Source organism: Arvicola amphibius, chromosome 13, assembly GCF_903992535.2.
Source record: "Arvicola amphibius chromosome 13, mArvAmp1.2, whole genome shotgun sequence".
Taxonomy (NCBI): Eukaryota; Metazoa; Chordata; class Mammalia; order Rodentia; family Cricetidae; genus Arvicola; species Arvicola amphibius.
Genome location: NC_052059.1, coordinates 37,404,766 through 37,431,916, shown reverse-complemented (window position 1 = coordinate 37,431,916; position 27,151 = coordinate 37,404,766). Strand labels below are relative to the sequence as shown.

General features: G+C 44.8%; 1 protein-coding gene across 3 annotated transcripts in view; it reads left to right on the top strand.

The window, feature by feature from the left end:
• Enox1 (ecto-NOX disulfide-thiol exchanger 1) overlaps window positions 1-27,151 on the top strand; it is a 551,532-nt gene that overhangs the window by 466,314 nt on the left and 58,067 nt on the right. For all 3 annotated transcript variants that reach the window (XM_038310117.1, XM_038310118.1, XM_038310116.1), the window contains one exon: window positions 8,241-8,425. In XM_038310117.1, the coding sequence (XP_038166045.1) occupies window positions 8,241-8,425 (185 nt within the window). The remainder of the gene's footprint in view (window positions 1-8,240; window positions 8,426-27,151) is intronic.

The following is a 27,151-nucleotide window of genomic DNA, read 5'->3' as shown; positions in this document are numbered from 1 at the left end:
AAGAAAGGACAAGACAAGGTAACAATATGAGAGAGACTAAAACCAAGGTCAAAGGTTGAGTCAGAGAGATCAGGTTCAGAAAGCGGAGCTTAAGAAAAGGCACTGAGGGCTGGTGGGCTGCACAGGGCAGGATGTGTGTGTTCCTCAGGAAATGGTATCAACATCATCATCATCATTATCATTATTATTATTATTATTATTATTACTATATTATCATCATCATCATCATTTACGTGTGTGTGTGTGTGTGTGTATAAAACGCATGCATCAGGAAAAGAAAAATAATGCCTTTTGAGGGGGGGGAATCATGAGGAACATTCAGTGACCATCTGCTAAGGGAGGCTGCTGTGGGTTGGAGGAGCAACTGCTTCTATCCCTGCCCAGCAGACTGTTAGGAAAGCCTGTCCCTTCTTCTACTAGCCTTGCCCATCTATCTGCCCAGGCCAGTGAAAATCAACCTTCCTAATGCTGTGATCATTTAATACGGTTCCTCATGCTGTGGTGACCCCCACACACACCGTAAAATTATCTTCATTGCTACTTTCTAACTGTAATTTTGCCACCGTTGTGGATTGTAATGTAAATATTTTTGGAGATAGAGATTTGTCAAGGGGGTCACGACCCACGAGCTGAGAGCCTCTGGCCATGGCACCCCCTTAAGGACTTAAGTCCTTAAGTTTCTACTCTGCACTATTTTCTCCTACGTCACTTCCGCTTCCTCCCCAGCGTTCTCAAAGCAACAACCTCCCCACCTCCCCCTCACACTCACACATTGTGGAAAGAGCCAAGCTCACTGACTTCTCCTCAGGCTCTCCTTCATGCTAGCCTCTGAGGTAAGAGGGATTAGGGTGAGAGCCCCACTCCCTTGGCCAACCCTGTCCCTGCTTAGCCCAGAGTGGCACTCAGCTGGGTTTGCCGTTGTCACCCCTTCTCTCACCCTGAGGACTCCAGAGTTTGCTCCGACCTGACAACACGCCGGTCAGCGTTGGTGACAGCGGACTTTACCTGCTGTTGGAAGTCAGCGCGGACTGTTCCTTTTTGCTTATTTTCCTCTGAGGAAAAAGGGGTAAGTGAGGTAGTGGAGGGTAACAGTGTCATTGGAAGAGTGGTAGAAGCTGATACGCCAAGCCACGCCACACGGGCCTGCCCCGGCTGCAGGCGTCTTCATTAGGCAGAGCCAGGATGGGGAGGGACAGAGGACTTCTTTCCTGAGTCACCTGCTGCCGCCTGCACCTCCAGGCTCACATTTAAGCCGCCATAATGCCGGGCTCTGTTTACCTGCACTCCTCAAATTACCCTTATTCTGCCGGCCTCACACAAAGATGGAAATAGACACGGTCTTGTGTGTCTGTTTAGCGCTCCCTAATAATAGCTAATGTGCAGACGATAATGCGCACTGCAAACATAAAATGTTATGTCAATGCTAAGTCGTAATAATAATAATCCTGCAAAAGCGTAGCATAAGGAATTTCCGTGAGCAATTTGAGGACGATTGCTGCTTCAGTGGGAATACAGGTGTTATTGAGCAGACCAATTGTACTCCGCTGCCTCCGTTAAGGGCCTCAGTAGCAAGAAGATTGGGTTTTTTGGCAGATATCCCTCTATGCCCCCAGCTCTGTGCCTGAGCACCAGGAGGCTTGAGCAGAGATAACGTCCCCAGAGCCCAGGCCTTCATTGAGGTGTTTGGTGTTTTTCTCTGGTTCTCATCTGCCACCAACAGTAAACCAGGGAACAGACCTTTGGGAGCTCAGAGCTTCTGGAGGAGCTTCTTCTGCCCCCTCTTCTCTCGCTGGAGGCACAGACAGGCAGCAGATGGGTGAGTTCCAATGAACAGGCAATGTTTATCACCTTCGGGTTACTTAAGGAGCCAGGATTCAGCATTGGTCTCTGGAGTTGGCACAATTAAGGGAGCCACATTAACAACTTAGACTCCATGAGCTCAGAGACCAGTGAGCATCCCTGAGCCATCCTAGAGGATAGGGATCTCCACGTGATCCGTGTCAGGGCTCTGGACTGCAGAAGGGTGAGATTAATTTCTCCATGGGTCAACCCCAAATTTCTCCTGTGGAAATTAGGTTTATTGTAGACCGGGGTCATCCCCTCTGCTTTTGTAGCCGAGCCTCTGCAGCTGAACTCTCCCCAAACAGCCAGAATGGACTACTTGAGCTTCACCGCAAACAACCCACTTCAGTCCGAACCCCCATTCCCACCTTTCTCAGACTGCAGCACCTAGCTGGCTCTTGGCCACCTGTTGGGCCACAGTCTGTACCGTTAACCAGCTGTGTCACCTCAGGGTCACTTAGTCCCATCCCTTGTAAAATAGACTCGATAATCATACTCACTGTGTCATACTCTTGTGAGGGTGGGAGGGGGTGAAGGTTGTGCAGATGCTGTGTTCAGTTCTCATGTTTGGCTTTGGATTTGGGTGGGGTGGGTTTTTTCTTCTGATAGTGTAGTGGTGGTGGCAGCATTGGCAGTTCTGAATGTAGAGCCTCATGAAGAGAAGGCAAGTGTTCTACCACCACGGACCCAGTCCTGAAAGTTGTCCTTACCACTCTGACTCTGACTGTGGCTACTGCAGTTATTTGGGGGAAGTGTGGCAGGAAAACAGAATGGTGACCGTAGCTTTTGTCCAAGTGTCCCCCAACTGCTAGAGAGGTGCTGAGGGTGTTGGGTAAGGCTGAGCTTTCCCAGGTATGAAAGGGGCAGGGGACATGTGGAATTAACCAACAAATGCAACCAGAGTGGCTGGCCAGGAGCCAAACAGGATGATGGAGTAGCTCGGGAAATGGAGTAGAAGGAGCGGGAGCTTCCAGATGTGGTCTCAGCACCAGTCCATTAGCACCACCCGGCGACCTGGTGTGTCCAACCTTCAGGCCAGGCTACACCAAACTATAGGCCTGGCAGAGGACCTAAAAATAGGTGTTTCAATCACCCTACCAGGACATTCTAATAGGGACTAATATTTGAGGAACATCAGGTTAATGTAACCCTGGAGGCCTTATAAGGTCCCGATTTCCATGGCTTACCAAAATAAAGGGGGGAGGGGATTTTTTTTTTTTTTTTAGCCCAACGATCTCAGAGGCACGAAGGGCATTAGAAACTGTGCAGGAGGCACGGAGGGTCCTGGCTTGCATTCTGCTGCTAAGAACCAGTCTAGTGCATACGTCCCAGTGCAGTCACCTCTTGCCTTAAGCATGAGTGTTTTGGTGCACAGCATACAGGCCAGCCAATGGGGACCTTGGCTACCCCACAAGAAGATTGACACAGAGCAGCAGATAGACCTATAAAAGAGTACCCAGGTCACCGAGTCTGAGCTACAGCCCTTTCTTAAGACATCAGAAGGCAAAGTTGTGACAGAAGGCTCTGAGATATTGTAGGATTATCTTCCCAGGCTTTCAGCCTACCCCTGCCTCCTTGTATATAAGGACAATTGCCTACCTGGACAGCAGCCAGCGAGTCCTTAGGAAAAGACTTTCTTTGTACATGGAAAAGAAATACACAGTTTAACCACATCCTCCCAGCATCCCAGGAGTACAACTGGCAAAGTCGAGAGAGAATGTTAAACACAGCATTCCCCAAAGACACAAAGACGAACAGTTCCAGAGAAATGCAAATATTGCTAGCAACAATATGTTAAAGCATTTTATTATTTAGTTACATCTTGCCTGAGCATGAAAAAGATATTAACACACTGTCAGCTTACTGGGACACAACCCAAAATAACTTACATTTTTCATATATTGCTAATTATTTTTCTGAGGCTGGCTCAGGCTGGTAAGAGAGAGATTTCAAGGCTTTCACCAGATTATTTACTTAAAGAAGCTAAGCATGCCATTATCTGTTCCCATGGAAACCCAGTAAGTAATACAGGCAATGGAGGAGGAGGTCACTTTGACCATAATTAATATAGAAAATAATGGTTTATATAGAATCTGGTAAAGGATACAATGAGATGCCATGTAATACCTTTAAGCCTTTTCCTTAGCAATGCAATGTAATCTCTACATCAATTCTTACACTCCAGTGTCACTTGAGAAGTTTTACTAGTTCAGTGTTCATCTTCCAAATGCAATGCAGTTTTGCTTAGTGGGATTTGCCCAATGTTTTCAACTGCTCTTTTGCTTCAGACAGTCCCAGTATCTAGAATTTTCTAAAGTACTCAGCAAGTACATGTGTGTATCTGTCAGCTTTACCCTTCTTAAAGTGTACATAGTATGGCTCCTTGCCTTGATTTCTCAATAAATAGTGGGTATGAGGACTAACTGATAACAATCCAGGTACCACTAGATTCAGTGGTACCTTTAAAGTTGCCAACGGTAGGTTTGGTTGTGTTCAGTATAGTTTACAAGCAGGGTGTTGCGTCAGATTCACTTTAATGCTGAAATTTGGTAATCTATATGGATGGCTCTTCCTACAGATCTCAAATGTATTGGAACACAGCACATTCTATGGATGTTTTGATGCAGAGGTAGATAGTCATTCATTTTAATCCTTAACCTTATTTGAATAGTGGATTTCTTGCACAGTCTCTTAAGGTGGATTTTACTGTAAAACCTTGGTGACACATTTATCAAGACTGTTTAATTTAGTGCAGTGTCCCAGAAAAAAAAATCAAAGCAGAAAAGAAGAAAAATGAGTTGACCTTTCAAGTTTCTGGGTTCCTAACACAGCAGAATTGATAGGCATTATTAGGATTTTGTTTCTCCCCGAGTTCTAGTCCAGAGAACATAACACAGCCTCCGCCAGGTGCCCTTGTCAAAGGGGTTACACGTCTGGGGCCACTGCAGGACTCTGAATAACGTTTTCTGACAGGAAATAGGTTACCTAAAGTTAAGTGGAGTCAATGCCCAATTTCTCACCCTTTAGGAAATAACTACTTTGCCACCACGGGTATGACAAAGTTTGGTCTTTGTAAATATTAAGCGTGAAATTGTTTATCAGGAAGATAAATCAGTTATGTGTCCTAATTATAAAGAAGGTGACGGGGTTGGTGATGGTATTGATTTATTGTGGGGTGGGGAAAGGTACAGCTGTTTCCTTTCCTGCTCTCTCTTTTTAAACACAATGATCTTGCATTCCTGTCCCAGGAGTGCACCCAACATCATAGTCTGCTTACCAGGCACAATGGTCATGACTTAACCAAGAGTAACGACTCTCAACCACTCCATAGGCTTATAGGACAAACCCTAAAATAATGGGTGGAACTTTTCCTATATGTATTTATGTTCAGATGATTTATTAAAATAATGCTGCTGGCACATGCTTTATAGCTGGTTGCATGTTGCTACACAGATTTCAAGATATCTTGCAGACTCTGCAATTCATTTGGAAAATGTAATTTTCATCCCTGCATACTAATCGATTTCTTCACAAACACCTGCTATCAGTTATGATAATAAAAATGCCACCCTGAATTGAAAAGGGGCCAAATAGAGCTTCCCAAGGAAATGACTTAAGTGTATTTGAATGCCACTAAATGTGGTAATGTGCTTGTGTAGTGCCAACACTTTTTTCAACGTTTGCATCGGTGGTTCTGCCCTGTTACAGCATCCCTCTTTCGGATGAGGCCTCAATACCCTTGCCTTTGGAGCGGTGAGCTGGCTGCTCAGGGCACCCTGGTGTTTCAGGGTGTGGGCACCATCTGAGATTCGACTGCACAATGTTAGGAAGCACCAACCCGGGCTCCTGGGTGAGCTCTGGGTCGTTTCTGATTTTATCCATCCGTGGACAGTGTAAAAGCACCTGCTCCTGGGCTTTGCACACCCAGATACACCAAACTGAATTCCCTTTATTTGTTCCCTTCAGCCTCCAGTTCATTCCATGCACCATTGCTGGACTAATCCTCCTAAATCACCAATCTCATCTTACCCTTCCGTTACCCCAAATACCTTCAGCACGTCTCACCCCGTCGGGTCTCAATGCTCCCTTTCGCTCACAGGCTCCACCTCTTGCTCACTGCTTCTAGGCAGACATTTGCCTTTGAAATGAATATCTCTCATTATGTCCAGAACAGCCTTCCTCACATGATCACTCCTGGGCCTTTGCTTGTGGTCTTGCTCCCGAGTGATCCTTCCACTCTTCTAAGGTTTTCATCTTCCAAAACATACTTTTCTAGCAATCTGTAGTCTCCTTCATCTGTCCAACCCCTCCAGGATGGATACACCTTGATACTAAGTTGCTTATTTATTCATTCAACCAAAATTTATTGAGTACCTAGTTTATGCAAAACATCATTCTACCCTTTTTGTTGTTTGAATTCATTAGTTTCTTTTTAGTGTACCAGTTTTATTTATTTATTTATTTATTTATTTATTTATTTATTTAGTGGTTTTGAGACAGGGTTTCTCTGTGTAGCTTTGGAGCCTGTCCTGGAACTCACTCTGTAGACCAGACTGGCCTCGAACTCACAGAGAGCCTCCTGTCTCTGCCTCCCGAGTGCTGGGAGTAAAGGTGTGCACTGCCACCTCCTGGCTTTTTGTTTCAATAGACTTGTGAAAAGTGATATATTCTGTGTTCTCTTTTGTGATCTAAGGTGCCCAGATAGACTTGGGCATAAGGAAGTATGCAGTAAATGCTTGTTGACTAATTGATCCCTAATGGCTTTATACTGGGAGTTTCCTGGTTAATTGTATGTTCTGTTTGATTAGTATTTCAGTGTGAACTATATATAGATTATTGTTTTTTGCTAAGTAGAATACTGTATAACACTTAACTGTAGAGCTGTTATTAACATGGTTTGATGTTCGCTCTTTGGGGAGAGAATTTGCTGTTGCCTGAGTAAAACCCTGTGTTTATCAACTGTGCCGTGAAGCCTACAGGTAGCTAGCTGACCTCATTCTGGCCCTAGGTCATGGCAAATGGCAGGTGGAATATTGGACCTGAACTCAGAGGGCTCTATACCTTTCTGTACCATAAGTCAAATCCATGGAGACACTTCTAGCAGCAAGTGTTATTTTCCTATTCTCTCCCTGTCCAAAGTAAACTGTGGCTTTTCCATAAGGGGAAAGAAAGAGTAGGCCGCTGCACGGAGAGTATGTGGGAGATGCTGTTTCTGAACAGTTGTTAAGGATTGAACTCATGAGCCGACAGAGCAGTGTCAGTTAGAGCAAGGCTGAATGACTAGAGGCCGGGTTTGCGGTCTGTCTTGGTTACTTTGACCAAACCAGTGATGGATTCCTCATGTCTCATATGGCCATCACCTGCTAGAATAGGACTCAGTAGACTCCCATCTGGGCCTGATGGGGTGACTCAGATGGGGCTAGTTTATATAAAGAAACCCCTGATCCAGGGCCCTTACCAGTGGGAGTTCCCGGCAAGCTGTTGTTATATTGCAAAGCTCCCACAGCGTGAAGATGGAAGCAGGGCAAGAGATGCCAATCCTCTGTCTTTGCTCACACCACCCTATCACTCGGTGTTAGATGTTTCTGGAGCCTTGAGGTTTGTAAGACCCTGAGCACACTGCCTTGATTTTTCTGTGAGAAGGAGATGGGAGATTATACAATTTAAATCTGCATCAACATACTGAGACTTTTCAGGTTTCAGGGAGGAGCAGAGCAAGCACTCAGCCTTGCAGGGAAAAAAAAGAATTTTAATCTGTCGGCGAAACAGGTGGAACTAGGTTTCCATTCTGATAGCAGTTAGAGAAAACAATCTGTGCAATTTGTCCCGGCAATAGAGCAAGAAGGAGCATTGTGCAGCGCGGTTCCCCCCTCCCCTGGGAGGCTGCTGCATGCCTCAGCCTGTGAAACAGCTGCTTAGTTGAGAGAAAGAAAGTAGTTCAAGAGGCCAAGGCGTCATACAGCCCGAGAGAGGACGGTCACATGGCAGATATGGCGGTTGCCAAGAATTCTGAGCATCCTCAGCACTGGGCATGGCAGACAGGCTTATGGGAAGGTGTCCAGGGTTGTGGGGAGAGGTCAAGAGGCAGGAGTTTTGAGAGATGAGGCCTATGCTCTCTGGAAATATTCGTAGATAAGATAGAAAAAATTGAATATATTAAACAGATTCTGGGGCTGTTGCTCACAGTATTTGTCTAGTAGAGGTGCCCACCCTACAGAATCAATTCCTAAAGTGGTCCACACCAACTATTAAACAAAGAGGCCTGAGGTACAGCGATCGGAGTTTAACTTCTGAGTTGATTTGAATCCCAGTTTACACTAGACTTTCTTTTCCCACCAGAGGATGCCTCAATCTGGGCAGGAAGGTGACTCTCCCAACTTCTTCTGTTTCTCATTCAGCCCTGGCTGCTCAGGCCTATGCCCTCAAAGAGGAGAATGACAGTCTCCGGTGGCAACTGGACGCCTACAGAAACGAGGTGGAGCTACTGAAGCAAGAGAAAGAACAGCTCTTCCGAACAGAAGAAAACCTCACCAAGGACCAGCAGCTCCAGTTCCTCCAGCAAACCATGCAAGGCATGCAGCAGGTACCGACCACGTGGTGCTGAGAGGATGGGCCTGGGTGCACTTCCGTGGGAGTGAAAGACAGCTGTTGGTCAGAAAGGGTGAAGAGGGGAAAGGAGGACCAAAAGGCTAAGTCCATAGCCAAGGAAAGCTCTGAAGGCAGTGAGAAATCTAGACTCTGGAAAAGCCAGCCAACGAAGTCTGTTGAGAATCACTCCGAGGATAGGAACTAAAGGGTGAGAATTTGAGAGGTTAAAAGTTGGGGTGAGTGTGTGTGTGTGTGTGTGTGTGTGTGTGTGTGTCCATGCTATGTGGTCAAATTCTTGTTGACTCTAATAACGTGTTCTATACTTAGAGGAGTTTTAAGTTCAAAGCTTGACAGCTGATCTTCACGAAAGCTATGTGTTCGATTTTTTGTTCGTTTTCAAGATAATCATCAACACAAACTGTATTCTTTCTATGTCTGGGTTGTTCTTAGGGTCTAGTCTTAGGGTTAGGAATTGATCGTCGAGTCTGGAGAGATAGCTCCATCTGTGAAGTGCTTACCAGGCAAGTCTGATGACCTGAATTCAACCCCCAGAACAAATGTAGAAAGCCAAGTGTGCTGGCAGAATTACACTTAGAGTCCCAGCAGAGGGAGGCACAGACAGGTGCAGCCCTGGGGCTTGCTGGCTCCCAAGCCTAGCCTAATTGGCTAGATCCTGTCTCAGAAAACCAAAGTGAATAGTGCCCGAGGAATGATACTAAAAATAGACGTCTGGCCGCCACATGCATGAATGTGCATGTGCACATGCAGCAGCATACAGGTACAGGAGCACACACACACACGAAGTGATTGCCAATGGAATGAATGAGTCCTGAGTTGGGGCCACATAGCTATGGGAATGAAAAGCTCTGCTTTTGTTGGAGACTCTCAGACCACAGTTGGGCATACTCCATCCAAAGTTCTGTGGGCTCTGTAGGGTTTGTTGCTGTCATTAGAAAGGAGGTAGCAGCTGTTGTCTAAGGACCAAAGAGAAAGCATGTGACATGGAAAATAGGGAGAGAGGAAAACCCAAGTAGAGACAGTTAGGGAAACAGAATAAGAAAAAAAATCACAGATGGATGTATGTCTGAACACATCAGTTGATAATGTTCTCCAGGCATATGGGGTCTTTGAGTTAACTGGAAATAATAGAGCATAAATTATTACCATTACATATGGGCACCTTTTAATTACTCCTTTAATTATACAAAACCAACCTATGCTTTCTGGGGTTGGGGGGAAGGATTGCTTTTGTTCACACCGGAGAAAGTGATTAGGTTGATGGGGAGTTTGACCACAGTGAACGGAGTGCTTGCTGGATTCCCCGCATTCCTACTAGCTGCTCTCTCTTAAATCAGGAGCATGAACTGCCTACAAATGTGTTAGGAGTGGCTACCACAGAAGCCTGAGACAGACCAGGAACAGTAACTGAGAAGGAAGGAGAAAAACTAAATGAAGTTTAAAAAGGTTAGCATGTTGCGAAGTGAGCAATGGCCAGATCATAGAGACAATGTCTTAAACATCTCTTGCCATTTTAAAGCCATGTTTTTGAGTCCTGGCTCTGAGTCCTAACTGGTTGATATTCGCAGTGTGTGTTAAACTAATCAGTGAGCTCCGGAGGTCAGAGCCAGCCAGGAAAATGTCACTGCAGTCGTTGCTCAGGTCCCTGCACTTGGGAGGCGGATAGAACAGCTGCGGTGTGAGGTTCCTGGGGTTGTCATACGCCCCAGCCAGGCGCGGGGATGGGGCCTGCTAGCATGTTAATCTGTCCCTTTCCCCAGAGAGCACGGTGGCAGTCTGCAACAGCTGTCACACTTCAGGCAGCAGGCCCTCTTTTCCTCCAGAAAAGATGTCTCTAATTTCTTTAAAAGTAGATAAAACCTTGAGGCTTGCTGCAGTGTGCAAGATTGTTCTGCTACATTGGGGAGACACCTGCTGGGGTCTCAGCCTTGAAACAGGCACCATGCATCTTCTCCTCAAAGGGCAATGTCGGGAATCCTTAGTCCTTCAGGGGAACCATTGCTGAGAGTTTCATTTACACGATTGCTCTGTTGATAGGAAACGCACTCTAACAGGAAGGTCTGTTCATTCGTGTACTGTGGTTTGAATTCAACATTAAAAATGGTACCTCACCTCCTGAGGGTTACAGGTTGCAGATGTAGGCATCAATAAGGTTGGCTCCCTCCAAGGCTGTGAGAAGACAATTCTTCCAAGTTGCTGAGAAATCGCAGGCTGTCGGGTCTTTCCTTAGTTTGTAAACACATTTCCCTGCCCTCTGCTTTTGTTTTTATATGATGTTCTCCTTGTATGTGTGTCCAGATTTCTGCTTTTCCTAAGAACACAGCTCATGCCAGGTTAGGAGTCCACCCTCCTCCAGTTTGAATTCACTGTAGCCAACTGTGTTTGCAGTGACCCCTTTTCCAAATAAGCTCACGTTCCATGGTTCGGGAAACTCACACTTCCGTATACAGAGGGGACGGATGTCTGAAGCATCATCACAAGTGCATGGCAGTCGGTGTGTGTTGAGTGGAGGATGGAAGGACCAGGACTAAGAGGCAAGAACAATGTGGTCCCCGTGGCGCTCTGGGTTGTGCAAGATTCATGGCATCCTAAAGAATAAGGCAGGAAGGGTCAGCATGCCGTGCAGGTGATGCTTCCTGAGTACAGAGACGCACTTTGCCCGTGACTTTCCAGTGGTTTTCATTGTTAAGCAGGTGCATGGCTACTCGGAGGCAAGCCGTGTTTAAAATGTGCATGCTTTTAAAGGTTCCTATTTCTAGCATGTTCTGTCATGTGGGAATAAGTTACTACAGCTAGCTCATCTGAATCTCACCACAAAGAATCCTCACAACTGTAAAACACACAGTCAGTTTGCCATTGTAACAAATACCTGAGATAAATGTACTTGGAAACATAGGGCGTTTTGCCCATGGATTCAGATGACTTTGTGCATGGTCAATTGGGCGTGTTGTTCCTGAGCCTGTGTTTATGTAAAATGCCATGGAGAGGAGAGTGTGAGGAAACAGAACTGGCCATCTCTAGGCAGCCAGGAAGCAAAGGAGAAAACAGGGAGTTGGGCTACCAATCTCCCCAATTCAAGAGCACATCTCAATGACCCGAATTCCTTCTAGCAGGCCCCACTTAAAAGATGCACCTTCTGACATCAGACCCTTATGGTATTCAGACCTTCTGCATTACTAGCTTTAAGTAGTTATAAGATTCAAACCATAACAAACTCTGATACGTGATTTCTGTAATTTATCCACATTTGAGAGCACTATTATAACAACAGCATGCACACTCCATAATAAAGAGTGTTAAATAACAGACAGTTTTTAGAATTGTCTTCAGGTTTAGCCAGAAGTTTCTGATTTTTTTCCCTCTTTTCAGCCCTTGCCAATATGTTGACCAAAGTCACTCCATTTCTTACGTGTTTGTGAGAAAAACATTATGAAGCAGAGTTCTTAAACACGAAAAGCCTTAGGGTGACTTTGTCCTGTTGTTTCTCAGTTTGACTCTACACCACACATGAGTCATAATTTAATAATATTAGACATTTCATACCTGAGGAAATAACAGCTTGTAGCCATGGTAACATGGTCGCCTCTACCAAGCCATATGACAGCAATTAAGTTAGCCTCCCTCTGCCAGAAGGCTAAGAAGGTTAGTGCCATTTTTTACTTCCATTTATATCTTTAGGTATAAAAATAAAGAATAAACATTTTTAAGCTCGGTTCATCTTCAGATTGCTACACTGAACTGCTTTGTTAAGTCTAGCAAAATAAAATTTCTCCTGCAGATGCATTTTGTTCTATGAACGCTGACAAATGCATCCAATCATGTTAGCCTCACATGGCCATCAATGTGTCAGTCATCCCCAGAGCCTTCCCTTCAGGCTCCTTTTATTTCAGCCCTGCCTCTAGCATCCACTGAGCTGAAACCTACGCCTAACAGCTTCCCGTTTCCAGGATCTTCCAGCTCGCAGCCTGTTCACACTGGCTACTTTCCCTCATCCTGCGTCTAGAGTTCCTCTGCGTAGCTCTGCCCTTTGTCCCATTTCCTACTGAGCAGAATTCTATTGTGAAGGAAAGCTGCACGTTACATCTGGTCACTGGTTCACAGGCATCTGTGGCATTCGCCCTTTGGGGTAAATACACACAGATTTGGTATTAATAGACAAACTTTCCAGTTTCACTTGGTTAACTATCTATGATTGGGGTGGCACAGAAAACATCCTTAAGACAATGCCGTTGTGTTTCCCCAGGGCAATTGTACCCGATGAGTTCCCATGAGACTGCAAGAGCATCCCAGGTGTTGTGTGTCCTTGTCAGTCAACATAGTTTGTTCGGTCACTCTTGGCCACTGTAGTAAATGGATGGATGTGACTATGGCTGATCCATGACTAAATTTAGATAGTACTTTTATATCTATTCATGAACATAGTCCAAAAGACCATAGCCTTAAACATAATCTTAAAAATCGGATGTTTATTATTAATTGTTCTTTCACAATTGTATAATGTGTGTAATACATTTGGTTGCTCTCTCCTTCACCCATTCCTATTTCCCTTCTATCTCTATCAGCCGTTCCCTTCATTTAAAAAAAAAACAAAAAAACCTTCTTTCTAATATTCATTGGGTTTTCTTTTGTACCCCAAAGAGTTTAACTGTGGGCCATCGTGTGATGCTGGGTTTAGAACTAACCAAAGCCTGGTAGGGTTGCTGGTGGGTATGCATCTGAATCCTATGCCTCCCCGTCTCCCAGAATCTGTTAGTTGCCACTAGATCAGCATAAGTGGTAGGGCCCATGAGCCCCTTGTCCATTCATAACCAATTGCGGAGCAGGGCAGACTTTCATAGGCCCAATACCCATGGGCACAGTTGCTATGGGTTAATGATTATAATACCTGTGCCATGCTTAGAAGACAGAATTACACAACCCTTCTCCCTGTCTTGTGCCTTTTACACTTTTTTCTGTCCCCTCTTCCATAGCATTCCCCGAGTGTTAAGGGGTTCTCTAAATGTTTTGCTTAGGTCCTCATTCTCAGCATTTGTGTAGCTGTGAGTCTTTGTATTCACCTGTTTTCTGTGTGGAGAAACTTCTCTGGTTAAGGTTTTTTGAAAGTCTGTGTATATAAACACCTTTAGAAGGTATTTTGATGCTGTGTCAATTCAGCTATCAGAAGTCTTCGGTTCACCACTAGGGGCTAAGGCCTCTTCAGTGATGGGCTTTGGACTGGGTTTACAGTAGTAGTAAGAGTAGAGTGGGCCTTAGGTCCATCAGGGAATTGTGGGTTACTCCCCCAAATATTTTTGCCATCATTCTATCATTTGTATCATACCTGGCAGGTTGGTATGATAGTTCATAGAATTCCCAGATAGGTAAGAGTATTGTTGTCTTTACCCCTGTCTGTCCTCCAACCAGCAGCCTGCTCAGTACCACCCAGCACAGTGAGCATTGACCAGCAGAGAGGAAGCTCTGTTTCACTCTGCTTTCTCTGTATGTTGCATTCAGATTGTGTAATATATTCATCAAAAGTGTCTAATCAACTTTTCATTGGGTTCCCAGGCAGTAAGTTTCCTCATCCTTCCTTCATTTGAGAAAGTCAGATATCGTACTGAAGCCTGTGTGGGACAACTGAGAGGACTGATAAATATTCAGGAACCCAACGGGATGCCATTAAAGCTGATGATCACAAACTGTGTATGATTAATGGTGATTGTTAGAGCGCCTTCATAAATACTCTAAGTGGGTGCTTTTTAATAGCATTATCAAAGGCAGCCTGAAAATCAGCTATGGTAGGCCAGTGAGCCCATTGGCCGGCGTGGAGCAATGGCTTACCAGTGTTCTAGCTTGACTTTAGTAATGGCCAGGGCATTTAGCTCTCTTGACAACATTTAGCAAGGATAGATTAGGGAAAAACAACATGAGCGAAATCAGATTATTATGAGGAATACCACTTTAGAAATCAAGTGAGTATTTTTCCCAGTATAATCAGAGTAGAACATACATGTGATTTTCTCTATTTGTTATGGCACATGGATACATGTTACTACTACATGAAGATATAAAGTCTTCAATAAAAGAAGACGAATCCCAGTTAGTTTGATTAAAATTTGGGTGAGAATTTGACTTTGGAATACTTATTTATGCATTAAGTTCTAGCATTTTGAAGTTAGAACATCAATAAGTATATTTAGCCACTTGAAGATATTAAGCCTGTCTTTTAGATGCCTGTTTAAGCTGCTCGATTGAGTAATTACCTTCTTCTAGATACATAGGAAAGTCCATAGTACATTCCTCTCCCTACCTACATGTAATGATGTGTATGTGTTAAAAACCAAGACAGAATAACGGAGTGGTGATAATGGCAGCTGTGGAGGTCATGGCAGCTGCTTGGGGTATTGAAGGTGTCTGTGGTAAGAATATGGTGAGAATGTTGACTGAGGTAAGAATATTGGCTGTGGTGATGATGCTGGATGTGGTGAATGTTGGCTATGGACAGAATTCTGACTGGTGAGAATTCTGGTGTGAAAATGTTGACTCAGTGATGATGTTGGCTGAGAACTGGTGGACTGGTGATGGTGAGAATGTTGGCCGTGGTGAGCAGGTTGACCCTGGTGAAGTCGGCCCTGGTGAGAAGGTTGGCCCTGGTGAGAAGGTTGGCCCTGGTGAGAAGGTTGGCCCTGGTGAGAATGCTGTTATAGTGATGACCTTGGCTGTGGTGAGGATGTTGGTTGATGGTAATGTTGGTTGTGGTGGTAATGGTAACTGTTCTTACAATGCTGGCTGTTAAGAACCAATGGTGGTAACATTAGTTGTGGTGAGAGAGAAGGTTGGTTGTGGTAAGAGTATTGCCTGTGGTTACTTTGGTGGGCTGTGGTAGAGATGTTCACTGTTTCCATATTTAGAGAAACATAGAAAAAAAAGGTTATTTTTTTTTTTTTTTGTAAAATTTACTTCCTAAAAGCTATGGAAATTCTCGAAGGCACAGCAGTCCTGGTTCTCCGAGCCACCTCTCTACTCCAGAGAGCAGCACCTGGAGAAGAGAAACACAGGGATGAAGTAGGAGTTCGCTTCTTACAGGTGTCCCTGATTTCTTGATTATTTTCTCCTTTTAGTCCTAGAGTTGAATTTCTTTCTGTAATGCCTGCCAGTCAAATAGACCTGCGAGGGTATGACTTCTTATCTTTTTCCTACTATTTTCTGTTTTGACTTTATCTGTTATCTATTTATTCTCTTGAGCTTCTGGCTTGGTAATCAAATTATTTTATTTCTGGAAGTTTACGTCTTCTCTGTTATTGCCTTTTTAGGTTGCCTTATTTTTATCTTAAAATTGAATTATCTTTTCAAATCTTTCTGATCATTCTACTTAGAAATTTTAAAGGTATTTTTTGCTCCTAAATAATTTCTATTAATTCCAGAATTGTTTGGGTTTTGCTTTGTTTTTGTGCACACCTGTGAATGCGTGTGTGTTTGTATGTGTGTGCATGTGTAAATAGTGTGTGTGTGTATGTGGTGTGTGTGTGTGAGTATGTGTGGTATTTATGTGGTGTATATGTATATGTTGTGTGTGTACAGTGTGCCTGCTTTGTGTGTATGTGATGTATATGTGTATGTTGTGTGTTTGTGTGTGATATTTAATGTAATATATGTGTATGTTGTTTGTGGTGTTGAATGTTTGTTTCATGTGTATGTGTTCATGATGTGTGTTATGTAGTATGTGTGTGCGTGTGTGTGTGTGTGTGTGTGTGTGTGTGTGTGTGTTTATGCCTGTCTTTCATATAGAGCCTTGTTCCAAGCAAGGTGATAGTTGTCCATCCCTTCAGATTTTGTGTGAAGGGCTTGGTTTGCTTTCTTGGAAGTTGTGTGAGTGTGCTCATTGCTGAAGTTGAGACTTCCCAGAGAGTAGTTAACTCAGAATGTATTGACTACACACTTCATCTTAAGGAGAGCTTGGGTATCCAATCCATAAGTACCCACATTGATGCTTATTGTGAATTCCCAGAATTCCCTTTCTGTTCTCATTGCCCTTCCAAGTTTACATTGACAGGCATTTGAGTTGAGTCTTTGGAGGAAGGGAACATACACACATACACACTCTGCATCTCTTACCTTAAACTGGAGCCTCTTTCAAGGACTTTTAACTTTATTCTAGTCTTTGAGTACTCAGCTAGCATGTGGCCAAGATAAAGGTAGATAAGGCAGGTAGGTATTAAAAATTAGGTGGCCATCCAAAAACGTGGGAGAGGAAGAACAGCAAGACGGTTTTATGGTTGTCAAAATGGAAGGAATAAGAAGTCTGTATTGGTATACTTTGGAGTAAAAATGGTGACTGTCTTAGTTAAGGTATCTAGTACTGTGAAGAGACACCATGACCATGGCAACTCTTATAAAGAAAAATGTTTAATTGGGGCTGGCTTTCAGTTTAGAGGTTAGTTCATTATCTTCATGGCAAGAAGCATGGTGGCATGCAGGCAGACATGGTGCTGGAAAGGAGCTGAGAGTTCTACATCTGGATCCACAGGCAGCAGGAAGAGTGAGACACTGGGCCTAGCTTGAGTTGCTGAGACCTCAAAGCCCATCCCCAGTGACACACTTCTTCCAACAAGACCACACCTCTTAGTAAGTGCCCCTCCCTATGGGCCTGTGGGGGCATTTTCATCAAACCACCACAGTGCCCAGGATGAGAGGAAAGGTGCATAATTGAAACTGTCTGGAGCCAAGGAGGCTGAAATGTACAAAGAAAGAAATCACTGACTCTGGTAGCCACTCCATCTTTTCCCTGGTTCTGGAACTGAGAAAAAAAGTAACCAAAAAGGGGTGGAGGAAGATCAGGAGAAGAAGAAGAGGCAGAGGAGGAGCCTAAACACCAAATCTGGCGATTCTGAGAAGCCTTGGTTCCAGGGACTGCATGAAGCTGAGGAGTGCAGGACGGTCTAGATGGGGCTGAAGAACACACAGGAAAGCCATGGAGGATGCCTTCAGCAGAGCCCTCCTCAACCGCTGTTGTTTAATCAAGGAAACTGACACAAACCCAGAAGAACAGGAAGATAAGAAAAGGAGAAATCCCCCTCAAAGAAGTCATTCAAAGAGTTTAGCATGATTGGTTATGTCTTAATCATTTTTATGAAATATCTAGATACCAAGTAATGAATGAAAAAGAGGAACTGCAGGTGAATTAGTCTAGCATTTAGGCTACAATGATGCATGAAATCTACCTTCTAAAGAGAATCTGTGGCCCTCCGCTGTCCAGTTGCAAGGAAGAAGCATCCTTAACATGACCATCAGGTTGTTGAGTCACTCGGGAAGATGTTCACTAACAACATTATCATAATGTTTTTACGTGTGCGCGGTGTAACATTATCCATCAGAACAGGAAAGAATTCAACACCGCTGTACAAGGCAAGGACATTTCCCAACAATGCAGAGAGGGAGTTTCTTTGAAAAGCTGTAAAGCCTTTAGCTTTAAAAGGTTCAGAAAGACGGGTGTATATAAATAGACATGCACACATAACAACCCGATGTCTTTGCCAGCCGCAACGGCAAAGGCATGCCCTGTGCTTAGCCCATTCCATTGCATCTACCAAAAGGCAGGCCCTTCCTTTCTTCAGTGGGAATTATTCACAAGGCTTTCCCGCATTCATATTAAAAGCCACTGGCATTTTACTAGGAGCAGAAAACCTTTTCCACAGGACCATCTTAACTGTGCCTCTAAAGGGCTAGATCATTAGACATCAAGTTCACCAGAGCCTCTTTCTTATTAATTAATTAATTTTAAAATGATCTTTCTCTGATTTTATGTACCTAACCTAGTTCCCACTCCCTCCCTTCCTCCCACACCCACCATGTTCCCTCAACCCTCCCCCCGCATCCACTTCTTGGAGAGGGTAAGGCTTCCCACTGAGAGACAAGAAAGACTGACACATCACTTTGAGGCAGGACCAAGCCGCCCCCCCCCCCCATGTCAACATGTAGAAGAATGCAAATAGATCTTTATCTGTGCTCAAAACTCAAGTCCAAATGGATCAAAGACCTCAATCTAGCCACACTGAACCTCATAGAAAAAAAAGTAGGAAGTAGTCTTGAATGCATGGGCACAGGAGACCACTTCCTAAATATAACTCCAGTAGCACAGACACTAAGAGCAACAATTAATAAATGGGACCTTCTGAAACTGAGAAGTTTCTGTAAGGCAAAGGACACAGTCAACAAGACAAAACAACAGCCTACAGAATGGGAAAAGATCTTCACCAACCCCACATCAGACAGAGGGCTGATCTCCAAAACATGCGAAGAACCCAAGAAACTGGACATTAAAATACCAAATAACCGATTTAAAAATGGACTACAGAGCCTCTTAGTATGGAGTCTGTCATGGTCTAACTTTCTTATCATTTGACGACCTCAGAGTTTGTCCTTTTGTTTCCCTCTATTCTGTTACCCGTACTTCGGCCTGATGCAATCCAGCCGCTCTTATTGACCTCAAGGTCACTTGTGGAGTGTGCCAGCAGCCCTGTGTTTCCTGACCTCTGCAGGTGGCCTTCTCCCAGCTGTCTAAAGGACGAGGCAGCCCAGCAGAGTGAGACTCTTGAAGAGACTGTTAGCTCCACTTGGAACCAGAAACACAATCCATGCTTCTCTGCCCCCCGGGTGGAGTGAGTGCACCTGACACCTGTTAGGGATTTGAGAGTTTTCCCTGCACTTACTTTCCTGTCGGACTCTGGAGGAGACACAAACGACTCGACCTGATGCTAGCAGAGAGGAAATCGCCGAGTTTCCTTCGTTTCTGGCAAGGATGGGCCACAGGATGTCTTGCTGTCTCCCCAGGACACAAATCAGAAGATGAGAGACAGGTGGTGCCCACACTGCCAAGGGCAGTGAAGACACTGCGTGAGTGGAAAGCCAAGGCTGGATGTGCCTGACTGTTTTCTATCCTGCTTTGGGAGCAAGCCTGTGACTGTCTACACCCCAGGTTCTTCACCTGGCGGTGAGTCCTGCCAAGCTCACCAAGGCTCTGTTGTCGTGAGAGGAGATCACATGGGCAAATGCTCTGAAAAGCAGTTGAATGGTGCAGCCAGTTGCTACTGTAGCCTCGGTGAAAATACGACAGACAGCCCAAAACCTAGAAATAAATAAGCCGAAGACTCGGGTTTTGTAAAGTTAAGTCTAGGCAGTCCTTGGTCCATGTTCCCTGGCCCTGTTGTGGCCCGTGCCGATGCCTCGCCCCTCCCAAGGAGTTCCTCCCCCACCTCCATCCCCAAATGCCTTCACGTTATTTCTCCATCTTAGGATCCTAAGTACAGAATTCCAGGCAAGAAACTGAGTCCTGTGAGTGTCAAGAGACTGGCCCAAGGCACAATGTCACCTGGCAGTGTGGCAACTCCAGCCCAGGTCTCTCTGCCCACAGGCTCTGCCTACTCTCTGACACCATCACTTTCTGAGCCATGCTTGCTTGAGCATCAGCGCCTCAGAACTACAGCCATGGCGGCAGTAGCCTAGCAGAACATTCTGGTCCATGTTAGGGGATTCTAACAATAGCAACCTGTTTGCCTCCTCTGTCACAGCCCCAGTTCAGTCTCTGCATTAGCAGAATAAGAACTAGCAAAAGGAAAATGACGTACACACGGCTTCATATGTGTTGAATTTAAACTAGGAAAATCAATCTCCTCCCTTCAGGGAGGGGAAAGAAAAGCCCTAATGAAATGTAAGTATTGGAGGCTCTTCTCCTCCTGAGTTCTCTTGTGCCTCCATTGATTAATCTGAGCATCACGTGCCTCCTCATTTGTAATCATCCCTCTGAAGAATAAAAAGGCCAGTGGATGAATCAATGGGGGAGCCAGGGGTAGACATCATGGCACCAGCCTGCAGACCATGAGAATCATTTGCCTTCCTTGGCCTTTTCTCACTTGATATGAGGAATCTCAGTTGTCCAGCAGCCTTGCAGCCATTGGCAGGATATCGGGATGCAGGACCTTTGTGTGCACTGCTCTGCAGGTAGTGTGGTGACCTTTGAATGCCCTTCCCTTTCACTACCTCCTTGGGAAATTGCCTCCTGACTTATGTGCAGTATACCACTACAAGCACCAGATTTATAGTGAAAAGGATCTTTTCTTAAGTGTAGTAAATCAAACTGGAGTTTTGCCGCAGATGCAGTCTGGCCTCCTTTGTTCGACCTCTGCCATTTCTCTGCTGCCAGCCACAGATGCTAAAATGAATCCTTGTGGTCTGGCCTTGACTTCAGTTCTGCATTGTCTGCCAGTGCACAGCAACCCATCCCTCACCCCGCTCGTTCCCTGTAAAGCCCTGAGCCCGCTGGCACTGTGATGGCCCTGCACATAGCAGGCGTCCTGCTCCCAGCCAGCCTGACACCATCATCCACCTCCAGAATGGGGCTACCTACCATTAGGAGGGCATTCTGCTCCAGGATCTCTCTGTGCAGCTGCTTAGAAGAGGCAACAGGGATTAGAAACAACAGCCCAACTTTCTTCCTATCTGAAATGAAGACCATGGAAAGAAGAGAAGGCAGGGAGAGGGGGAAAAGCAGAAAGTAGGAAGAGGAGGAGAGAACATTTACTTGGAGGAAGTGAATACATGCAGAAGAGAAACAGATGTGGTAGTTGGAGTTTCCTGGGTCTGTTTGGCATCTTGAATTTTTTCCTTTCCATTCTGGGCAAAAATATATGCTCAATTGAAGAAAACTTTGAAACACAAAGAATGTATATAAAAAATTGTTCATAGTATCATAGTATCACTACCCAGCTAGTTAACTGTTTAGCATGGGCCTTTGCCCTTCCAGTCTTTTTCCTTTGTGCACATTATAAGAATATACATACTATTAATCACACTGAAATATTGACCAGTGGGATAGGCACACTTCGTCAATTAAAGTTTCTGCAACTGTAACCAAACTATAGAATTGGGAATTCAATTCCAAGATGCTATATGGTTAGTTAAAGACTATGTTTTCTCCTCTGTTTAACAAAGCACCCTGAATAGTCGTCGAGGGAAGCTTAAACAGAGTTACTGCCCAGTCTGGCCCTCACTTTATAGACCACCCTCTCCAGGCAGCTGATCAGTGAAGCACGGGCATCATGCCGTTCTCCTCTGGATGCTGCTGCTTCAGTTCAGCCGTTTCCTAGCTAGTTTCTGTGTCTGTCTGTCTGTCTCTATTTCTCTCCTGCCCCTTTCAATCTTCTCTCTCCCTCCCTCCCTCTCTCTCTCCCCCTCTCTCTCTTGAAATACAACACGATGTTAGAAGGTTGTATAGCAGGTATAAAGCTATAGGTTTAATCCCCAGAAGTGGGTGGGGGTGGGAAGCCATTTAAAGTGAAAGTTCTCTCCCACACATGTGCCTACTCTGGTTAAAAACCTTAACTTGGCACCGAAGAGGCAAGTGGTGGTGGTAACAGCCATTGCCGATGATGCAGGAATGAGCTCGGGGCTGGCTCACAAGTGCCCCAAGTAGGTAAGACCCAAGAGATCTTCCAAAAGAAGCCAGAGGAGTCTGTCCTCAAGTCACCAAAGCGGGGTATTCTAGCTGGCTCCTCTCACTATGCCTGAGTTAGGAATGCTACAAAGAAAGACAGACCGTGTCTCCCTTGGCCTTTGCGGCCCATTGCAAGACCCATCTGTTCAATCACGCCCTCATTTGACTGAAGTAAATGGGCCAACCTGGCGGGGAGGCAGGTTATTATCTTCAATCTCTGTACACGTGTCCAGAGGTTAGGGTGATAACCACCCCACAGAGCTGCAGGGGGGAAGTGGTAAGAATAAATACATGTCAGCAAATTGGATTAGCATTTGCAGAGGAATTACCGGTGCAGACAAGAGAGAGAATTGCTCTATGTCCCTACTTCAACAGGGCATTTGACACCTCTCTTGTGAATTGCATGAATGGTGCTAATTCATGCCGGGTTGGGCTGGCTGTGTTTTGAAATTCAGCAGAGAGGAGACTACTAGCACAGGACCAGGGTTGGTGGGGATGAGGAGCGGACAACAGACCTTTCTTCTGTACCAATCTGCAGTCCCCAGTACTGCCCACTCATGTTTGCTAAAAAGCCACTTGACCTGGCAGGGTCTTAAGCTGCCATTTTTGCCGAGGATAATGACAGTACTTTATTTAACTCAGTCCCTTTGGCCGTTCAAGGAACCGCATTACTTAGTGGGTGCGCCTTCATCTCTTAATGTTCCACTGGTAAATATTGTTTACTTCTGAAGAACATGAAAACCAGGAAACCGAGATGGCCCTGCAAATTACCCTACAAAGAAAACGCATCCAACAAAGAGAAAATGGTTTATAAAGACTTGCGAAGGTGTTAGGATCTCTTCGCCCCTTGCTCAGTGTTGAAGAAATTAATTTGAATGCTTTTTTGCAATTCTGTGTCAGTCTTCATGAAGAAGTTTTGGCGGGAAAGGGGGAAGAACAGAGATACAAAGTGACTTGCCCAAGGCTGCACAGCACGTTCCTCTGAAATGATGCTGTGTGGCTTATATGCCCTTTTTTTTTTTTTTTTTTTTTTTTTGCCTACCCTGAGCTGTATTTCCTTTCAGAATAGAGTTGCCTCATAGGAACGTAAACTGTCATGAATAATAACCCCAGTAGGTTGTGAGAATGTCCCAAATTATCTGTCTTTCCCACAGTCTCCTCCCAGGGCATATTCAAATAAATGAAATTGTCTTTAAAACCACATCAGATAAAACGTTTCCTACCAACTTCCAGCCGATAATCCAAGGTCACAGTTTACCTTTCTTAGATGACGGATACCCCAAGTAGGTAATGGCTGTACATACTAGGAATAGATTCCTCTGCCTCTTTAAATGGCATTGTTTTCTGTGATAATCATTAATTGAAATTGGTAATAATAATGGCCAAGAAATGGATACAGACTTGAGATTGTCTTATGGCAAACTTCAGCTTTATTTATATCTATAAAAATACGATACAGTGCAATGAACAGAAAAGCACAGCAACTCACTCTGGTTTATGAACCCACCAGTTTAACTTTGACCCTCTTTGGCGGTAAATCAACGTTTGTAAATCATTATGCCCTAAATAAAAGCAGGTTGCAATAAAACCAAACAAAGGCCAAAGCACAGTGTAGGCAACTACTAATTATGCCATGGATATAACACACTGACTTGTCTCCTAGTTTTAATTTTCAAAATAGTAATATTTGATACAAATGTTTCACACAGGAACTAAAATGTATACTTCCTGTTTGAAAAAAACAAAATCCGGTTATTATGGTTCTCTGCCTCACTTTTAAATTTCAAGCAAAGACTCTTAAGGTTGTCCTGCTGGGTGGTTAGATGTGGCTCAGGATTTGTCTGGATTGTAAATGTTTATTTTAAATGTGTTGTTGACATGCAAAATGTATGCAGTGCCAAAGCAAGCACAAAGCATTCTTAGTCAAAACAAATGTATGTTAGGGCTCAACAGTTCAGAGGGCTTACTGATCTTGCCAAGGACCTGGGTTCAGTTCCCAGCACCCCTCCCCACCCCCATGGTGGCTCATAACTACCTGGAACTCCAGTTCCGGGGGATCTGGCACTCTCTTCTAGCTTCTGCAGGCTCCAGTACACATACCAGACACATAAACTCAGCAGCTTGTGAGCCTGTGTGTGAAGGTAGACTGGGAGGGGCTGAAAGATGGGCACATCGTACGATGTGGATATCTTGGTGAACAGTGGAATGTACTCGTCTGAAGACAGAACATGTCTCATTGAATTTCAGCAGAGCTGGAAGCAATCCTTTAGCATTTACATCAATAGATTTTGTGAAGGAGTAGTTTATCGCTGATTTTGCACAAATTGGCATGTATACAATGATAAGGAATGGACTTTTGATTAGTTTAGTGATTGTGTTAAAATTCAGTATCCCTGTGTTAAAATTCAGTATAGCTGTGTTAAAATTCAGTATCGCTGTACCTAACTCCTGTACCTAGTCCAACAGCCTGGAGGTAGGGACCCGGCCACTGCCTGCCAGCCTAAGTCTCAGGTCTTGCATCTTAGTGGCTTTCTGTATTTTCCCATCCTGCCTGTCACTCTAGCAGTCCAAAGAAACTATGCCACCCTTAGGAAATTTTGCTTTATTCAAAGAATTCTTAAATCCACCCCACACACAAACACACAGACACAACTCTCTGTAGCTGCGGAAATCTTACTTTATTAAAGGCCAACCCCAGAGAATCAGGATGGCATCAGCTCTGAGGTGTCATCTTATGGGGGTTCTTTTCTCTTCTCCTCTTGGCCCAAACAGCTTGGAAAACCTGTCCCTCAGAGGTTCACATCTTTTGGTTCATGCCCTTTCTGAGACTTGGGAAACGGAATCCCTGCCTTTGGGGAGAACAAGTTGCTTTGTGTTTCAGAACCATCCCCCTAAGAATCCAAACCTGTTTCTGTCTTCTCACATCTCCCTAGCTCTCTGAAGCAGCCAGGGTACCATGCTCTTGATTCCTTAGAGGCTGATCCCCAGCAGGGATGTACCTGGGGCCATCCAGTTCTGGCACTGGGGTCATAGCAGGAGGGTCAGAGGTTAGGTCCTTGCTTCAGGCATCTCTGGGCTTTAAGGGCAGCCTGATCCCATCAACAAGAGATTGCCTTTCTGCCTAGCAATGAGAATGACATTTAAAATTCAATATCAGGAAAGATATTGACGAGATTAAGGGCCTGGAGGAATTGATTTATGAGGAAAGACCCAAGGAATTAAATATGTATAGCCTGGTGTAATAGGATATTAGCTCTGAACACAATTTCATTTCTAAGATCCAGCATTTGCGTTATCAGTCATCTGAATGAGGAGTTCTCTCTCCAGGAGATGTCCCTCCCCTGGGGGTCACCCTGCCAAAGGCAGAGAAAGGGAGGTGCCAGGATTGATACAAGGGCCACCAACTTGGTTCCCCTCAACCTGATGTAAATTGAAGTACATTTTCATCCCCAGGTGGGAGCAGATGACATTTCCAACAAAATAGATCTTCGGTAGACTTATCGCCTCTTGTGAAGAGAAAATCCCAGCTTGTTATGTTGCTCCCTGTTTTGCAGGTGCCCTGTAGTAAATGCTGATCTTTCCCCTGAGCCACATTTTCCTCCCTCGTCAGGAACACCACTCCCATGCTTGTGTTGAGGTTATAGCCTGGCTCTCAGGTTGTGAGCACTTGATTTCTCCATTTTATCCTTTCCTCCTGGTAGGAGACCGACTCAGAATTTGCAGGCATAGAGTACGAGAGGCTCAGATGACAGGGCCACCTCAGCAGGGCCCGAAATTGATGTTCTTCTGCAGGCTCAGTGTTGGTGAGACCCAGAGCAGAATAAAAGAGGCAGAGAGTGCCTGGAGGGCCCCAGAAGGTGTGTCTGGGTGAAATATCACGCTAGAAGGATAGAGTTAAGGAGCGTGTGCTCACATCTCAGAGCCTAAAACAGGTCAACAAGCTGACCACGTGTACAGTTGTGTTGCAGGCTGAAATAATTGAGGAAATCAGATTGGAGATGAGGCAGGTAGACACAGCAAGGCTGGATGCTCACAGCCTTTGCCAAGGAGCCCAGCCTTTCAAAGTGGGCTGTTCCAGTGGCCCACCTCGTCACACCCACTATGGCCTTGGGTAGAATATTCCTTCAGGAAACGCCCAGCCTCACTTCCTTAGCTGATCTACTGGCCTTAAGGCCGGTCTCACTAACTGGAGCATCTGACTGATAGCAAATTTATGAAGGCAGAATAATTGTGTTAACACGGAGTCAGAACTGAATCGTGTCAAGTTTCAATTCATGACATTCCATGGGTTCAAAGATTGAATGGCTTGGTTCTAGGGAAGCAAGTGATTCAGAAGAGAGCTCCTGAGCCTGCTCTATTGACCTGGAATCTGATCGCCCAAAAGCTCCTGAATTCCTCTGTAAAGCACGCTGGTCATATTCATTATGAGAGTATATTGTGTTGTTCTGTGTTAGTTACTGTATTTATATTAACATCTTCGTGCGCCAGCATTTGGAAGACAGGTTTTGTTGTTGTTTGCTGTATCCTCCATGTTATCTAGCCCGGTAGGGAGGCCGGGTTGGTTGAAGGAATAGATATTAACTGAATACTTTCAATAGATATTGACTGAATGTAGAGCTAAGCCATTGCGATAGCCTGAAGCAAAGACAAGAGGGAGAGGAAAGGCCACAGGGAGAGTGAGTCACTGGGTCAGTCACTATCCCTAGAGCTCCAGCTGGTGTCAGGAGGTCACCAATTTAAATAAACCTAAATTTAGAAAGGACGTTTGCTCCTGCCAGTCATGGAGGGCACAAAATCAGTTTTGTGTTTCAAGGTCTTCTCCTTTCTGTGAGGTCAACCACCTCTATCTATTTCCCAGGCGCTCTGTAGGCTACCAGAGAGCCCTGAGTTCCCAGCAGGTCGCCATTTCCAGTACAATGGTGTTGGTCTACTTCTCACAAGCCCCGTCTACCCCAGCGTCTCTGACTTACATGGGATCCAGCCTTACATCGTCCGCTAACGTTATTTTGGTAGCAAAATTGCAAGATTTAGGAAACAAAAACAGAAGGAAGGCTTTGTAGTTTTTCAAGGAAAGCTCAGCCCACCATACCACTCATAGAAGTGTTCACCGTAACATCTCCCTCAGGCTGGCTCCTAAGAGGCAATGATGAATGCCTAAGTTCACGTCGTTGCTAGGAGGATTGTAAGTTTGGCGTGTTCTGGTTTCCATTTAAGATTGATGGTGCACCGTGGATG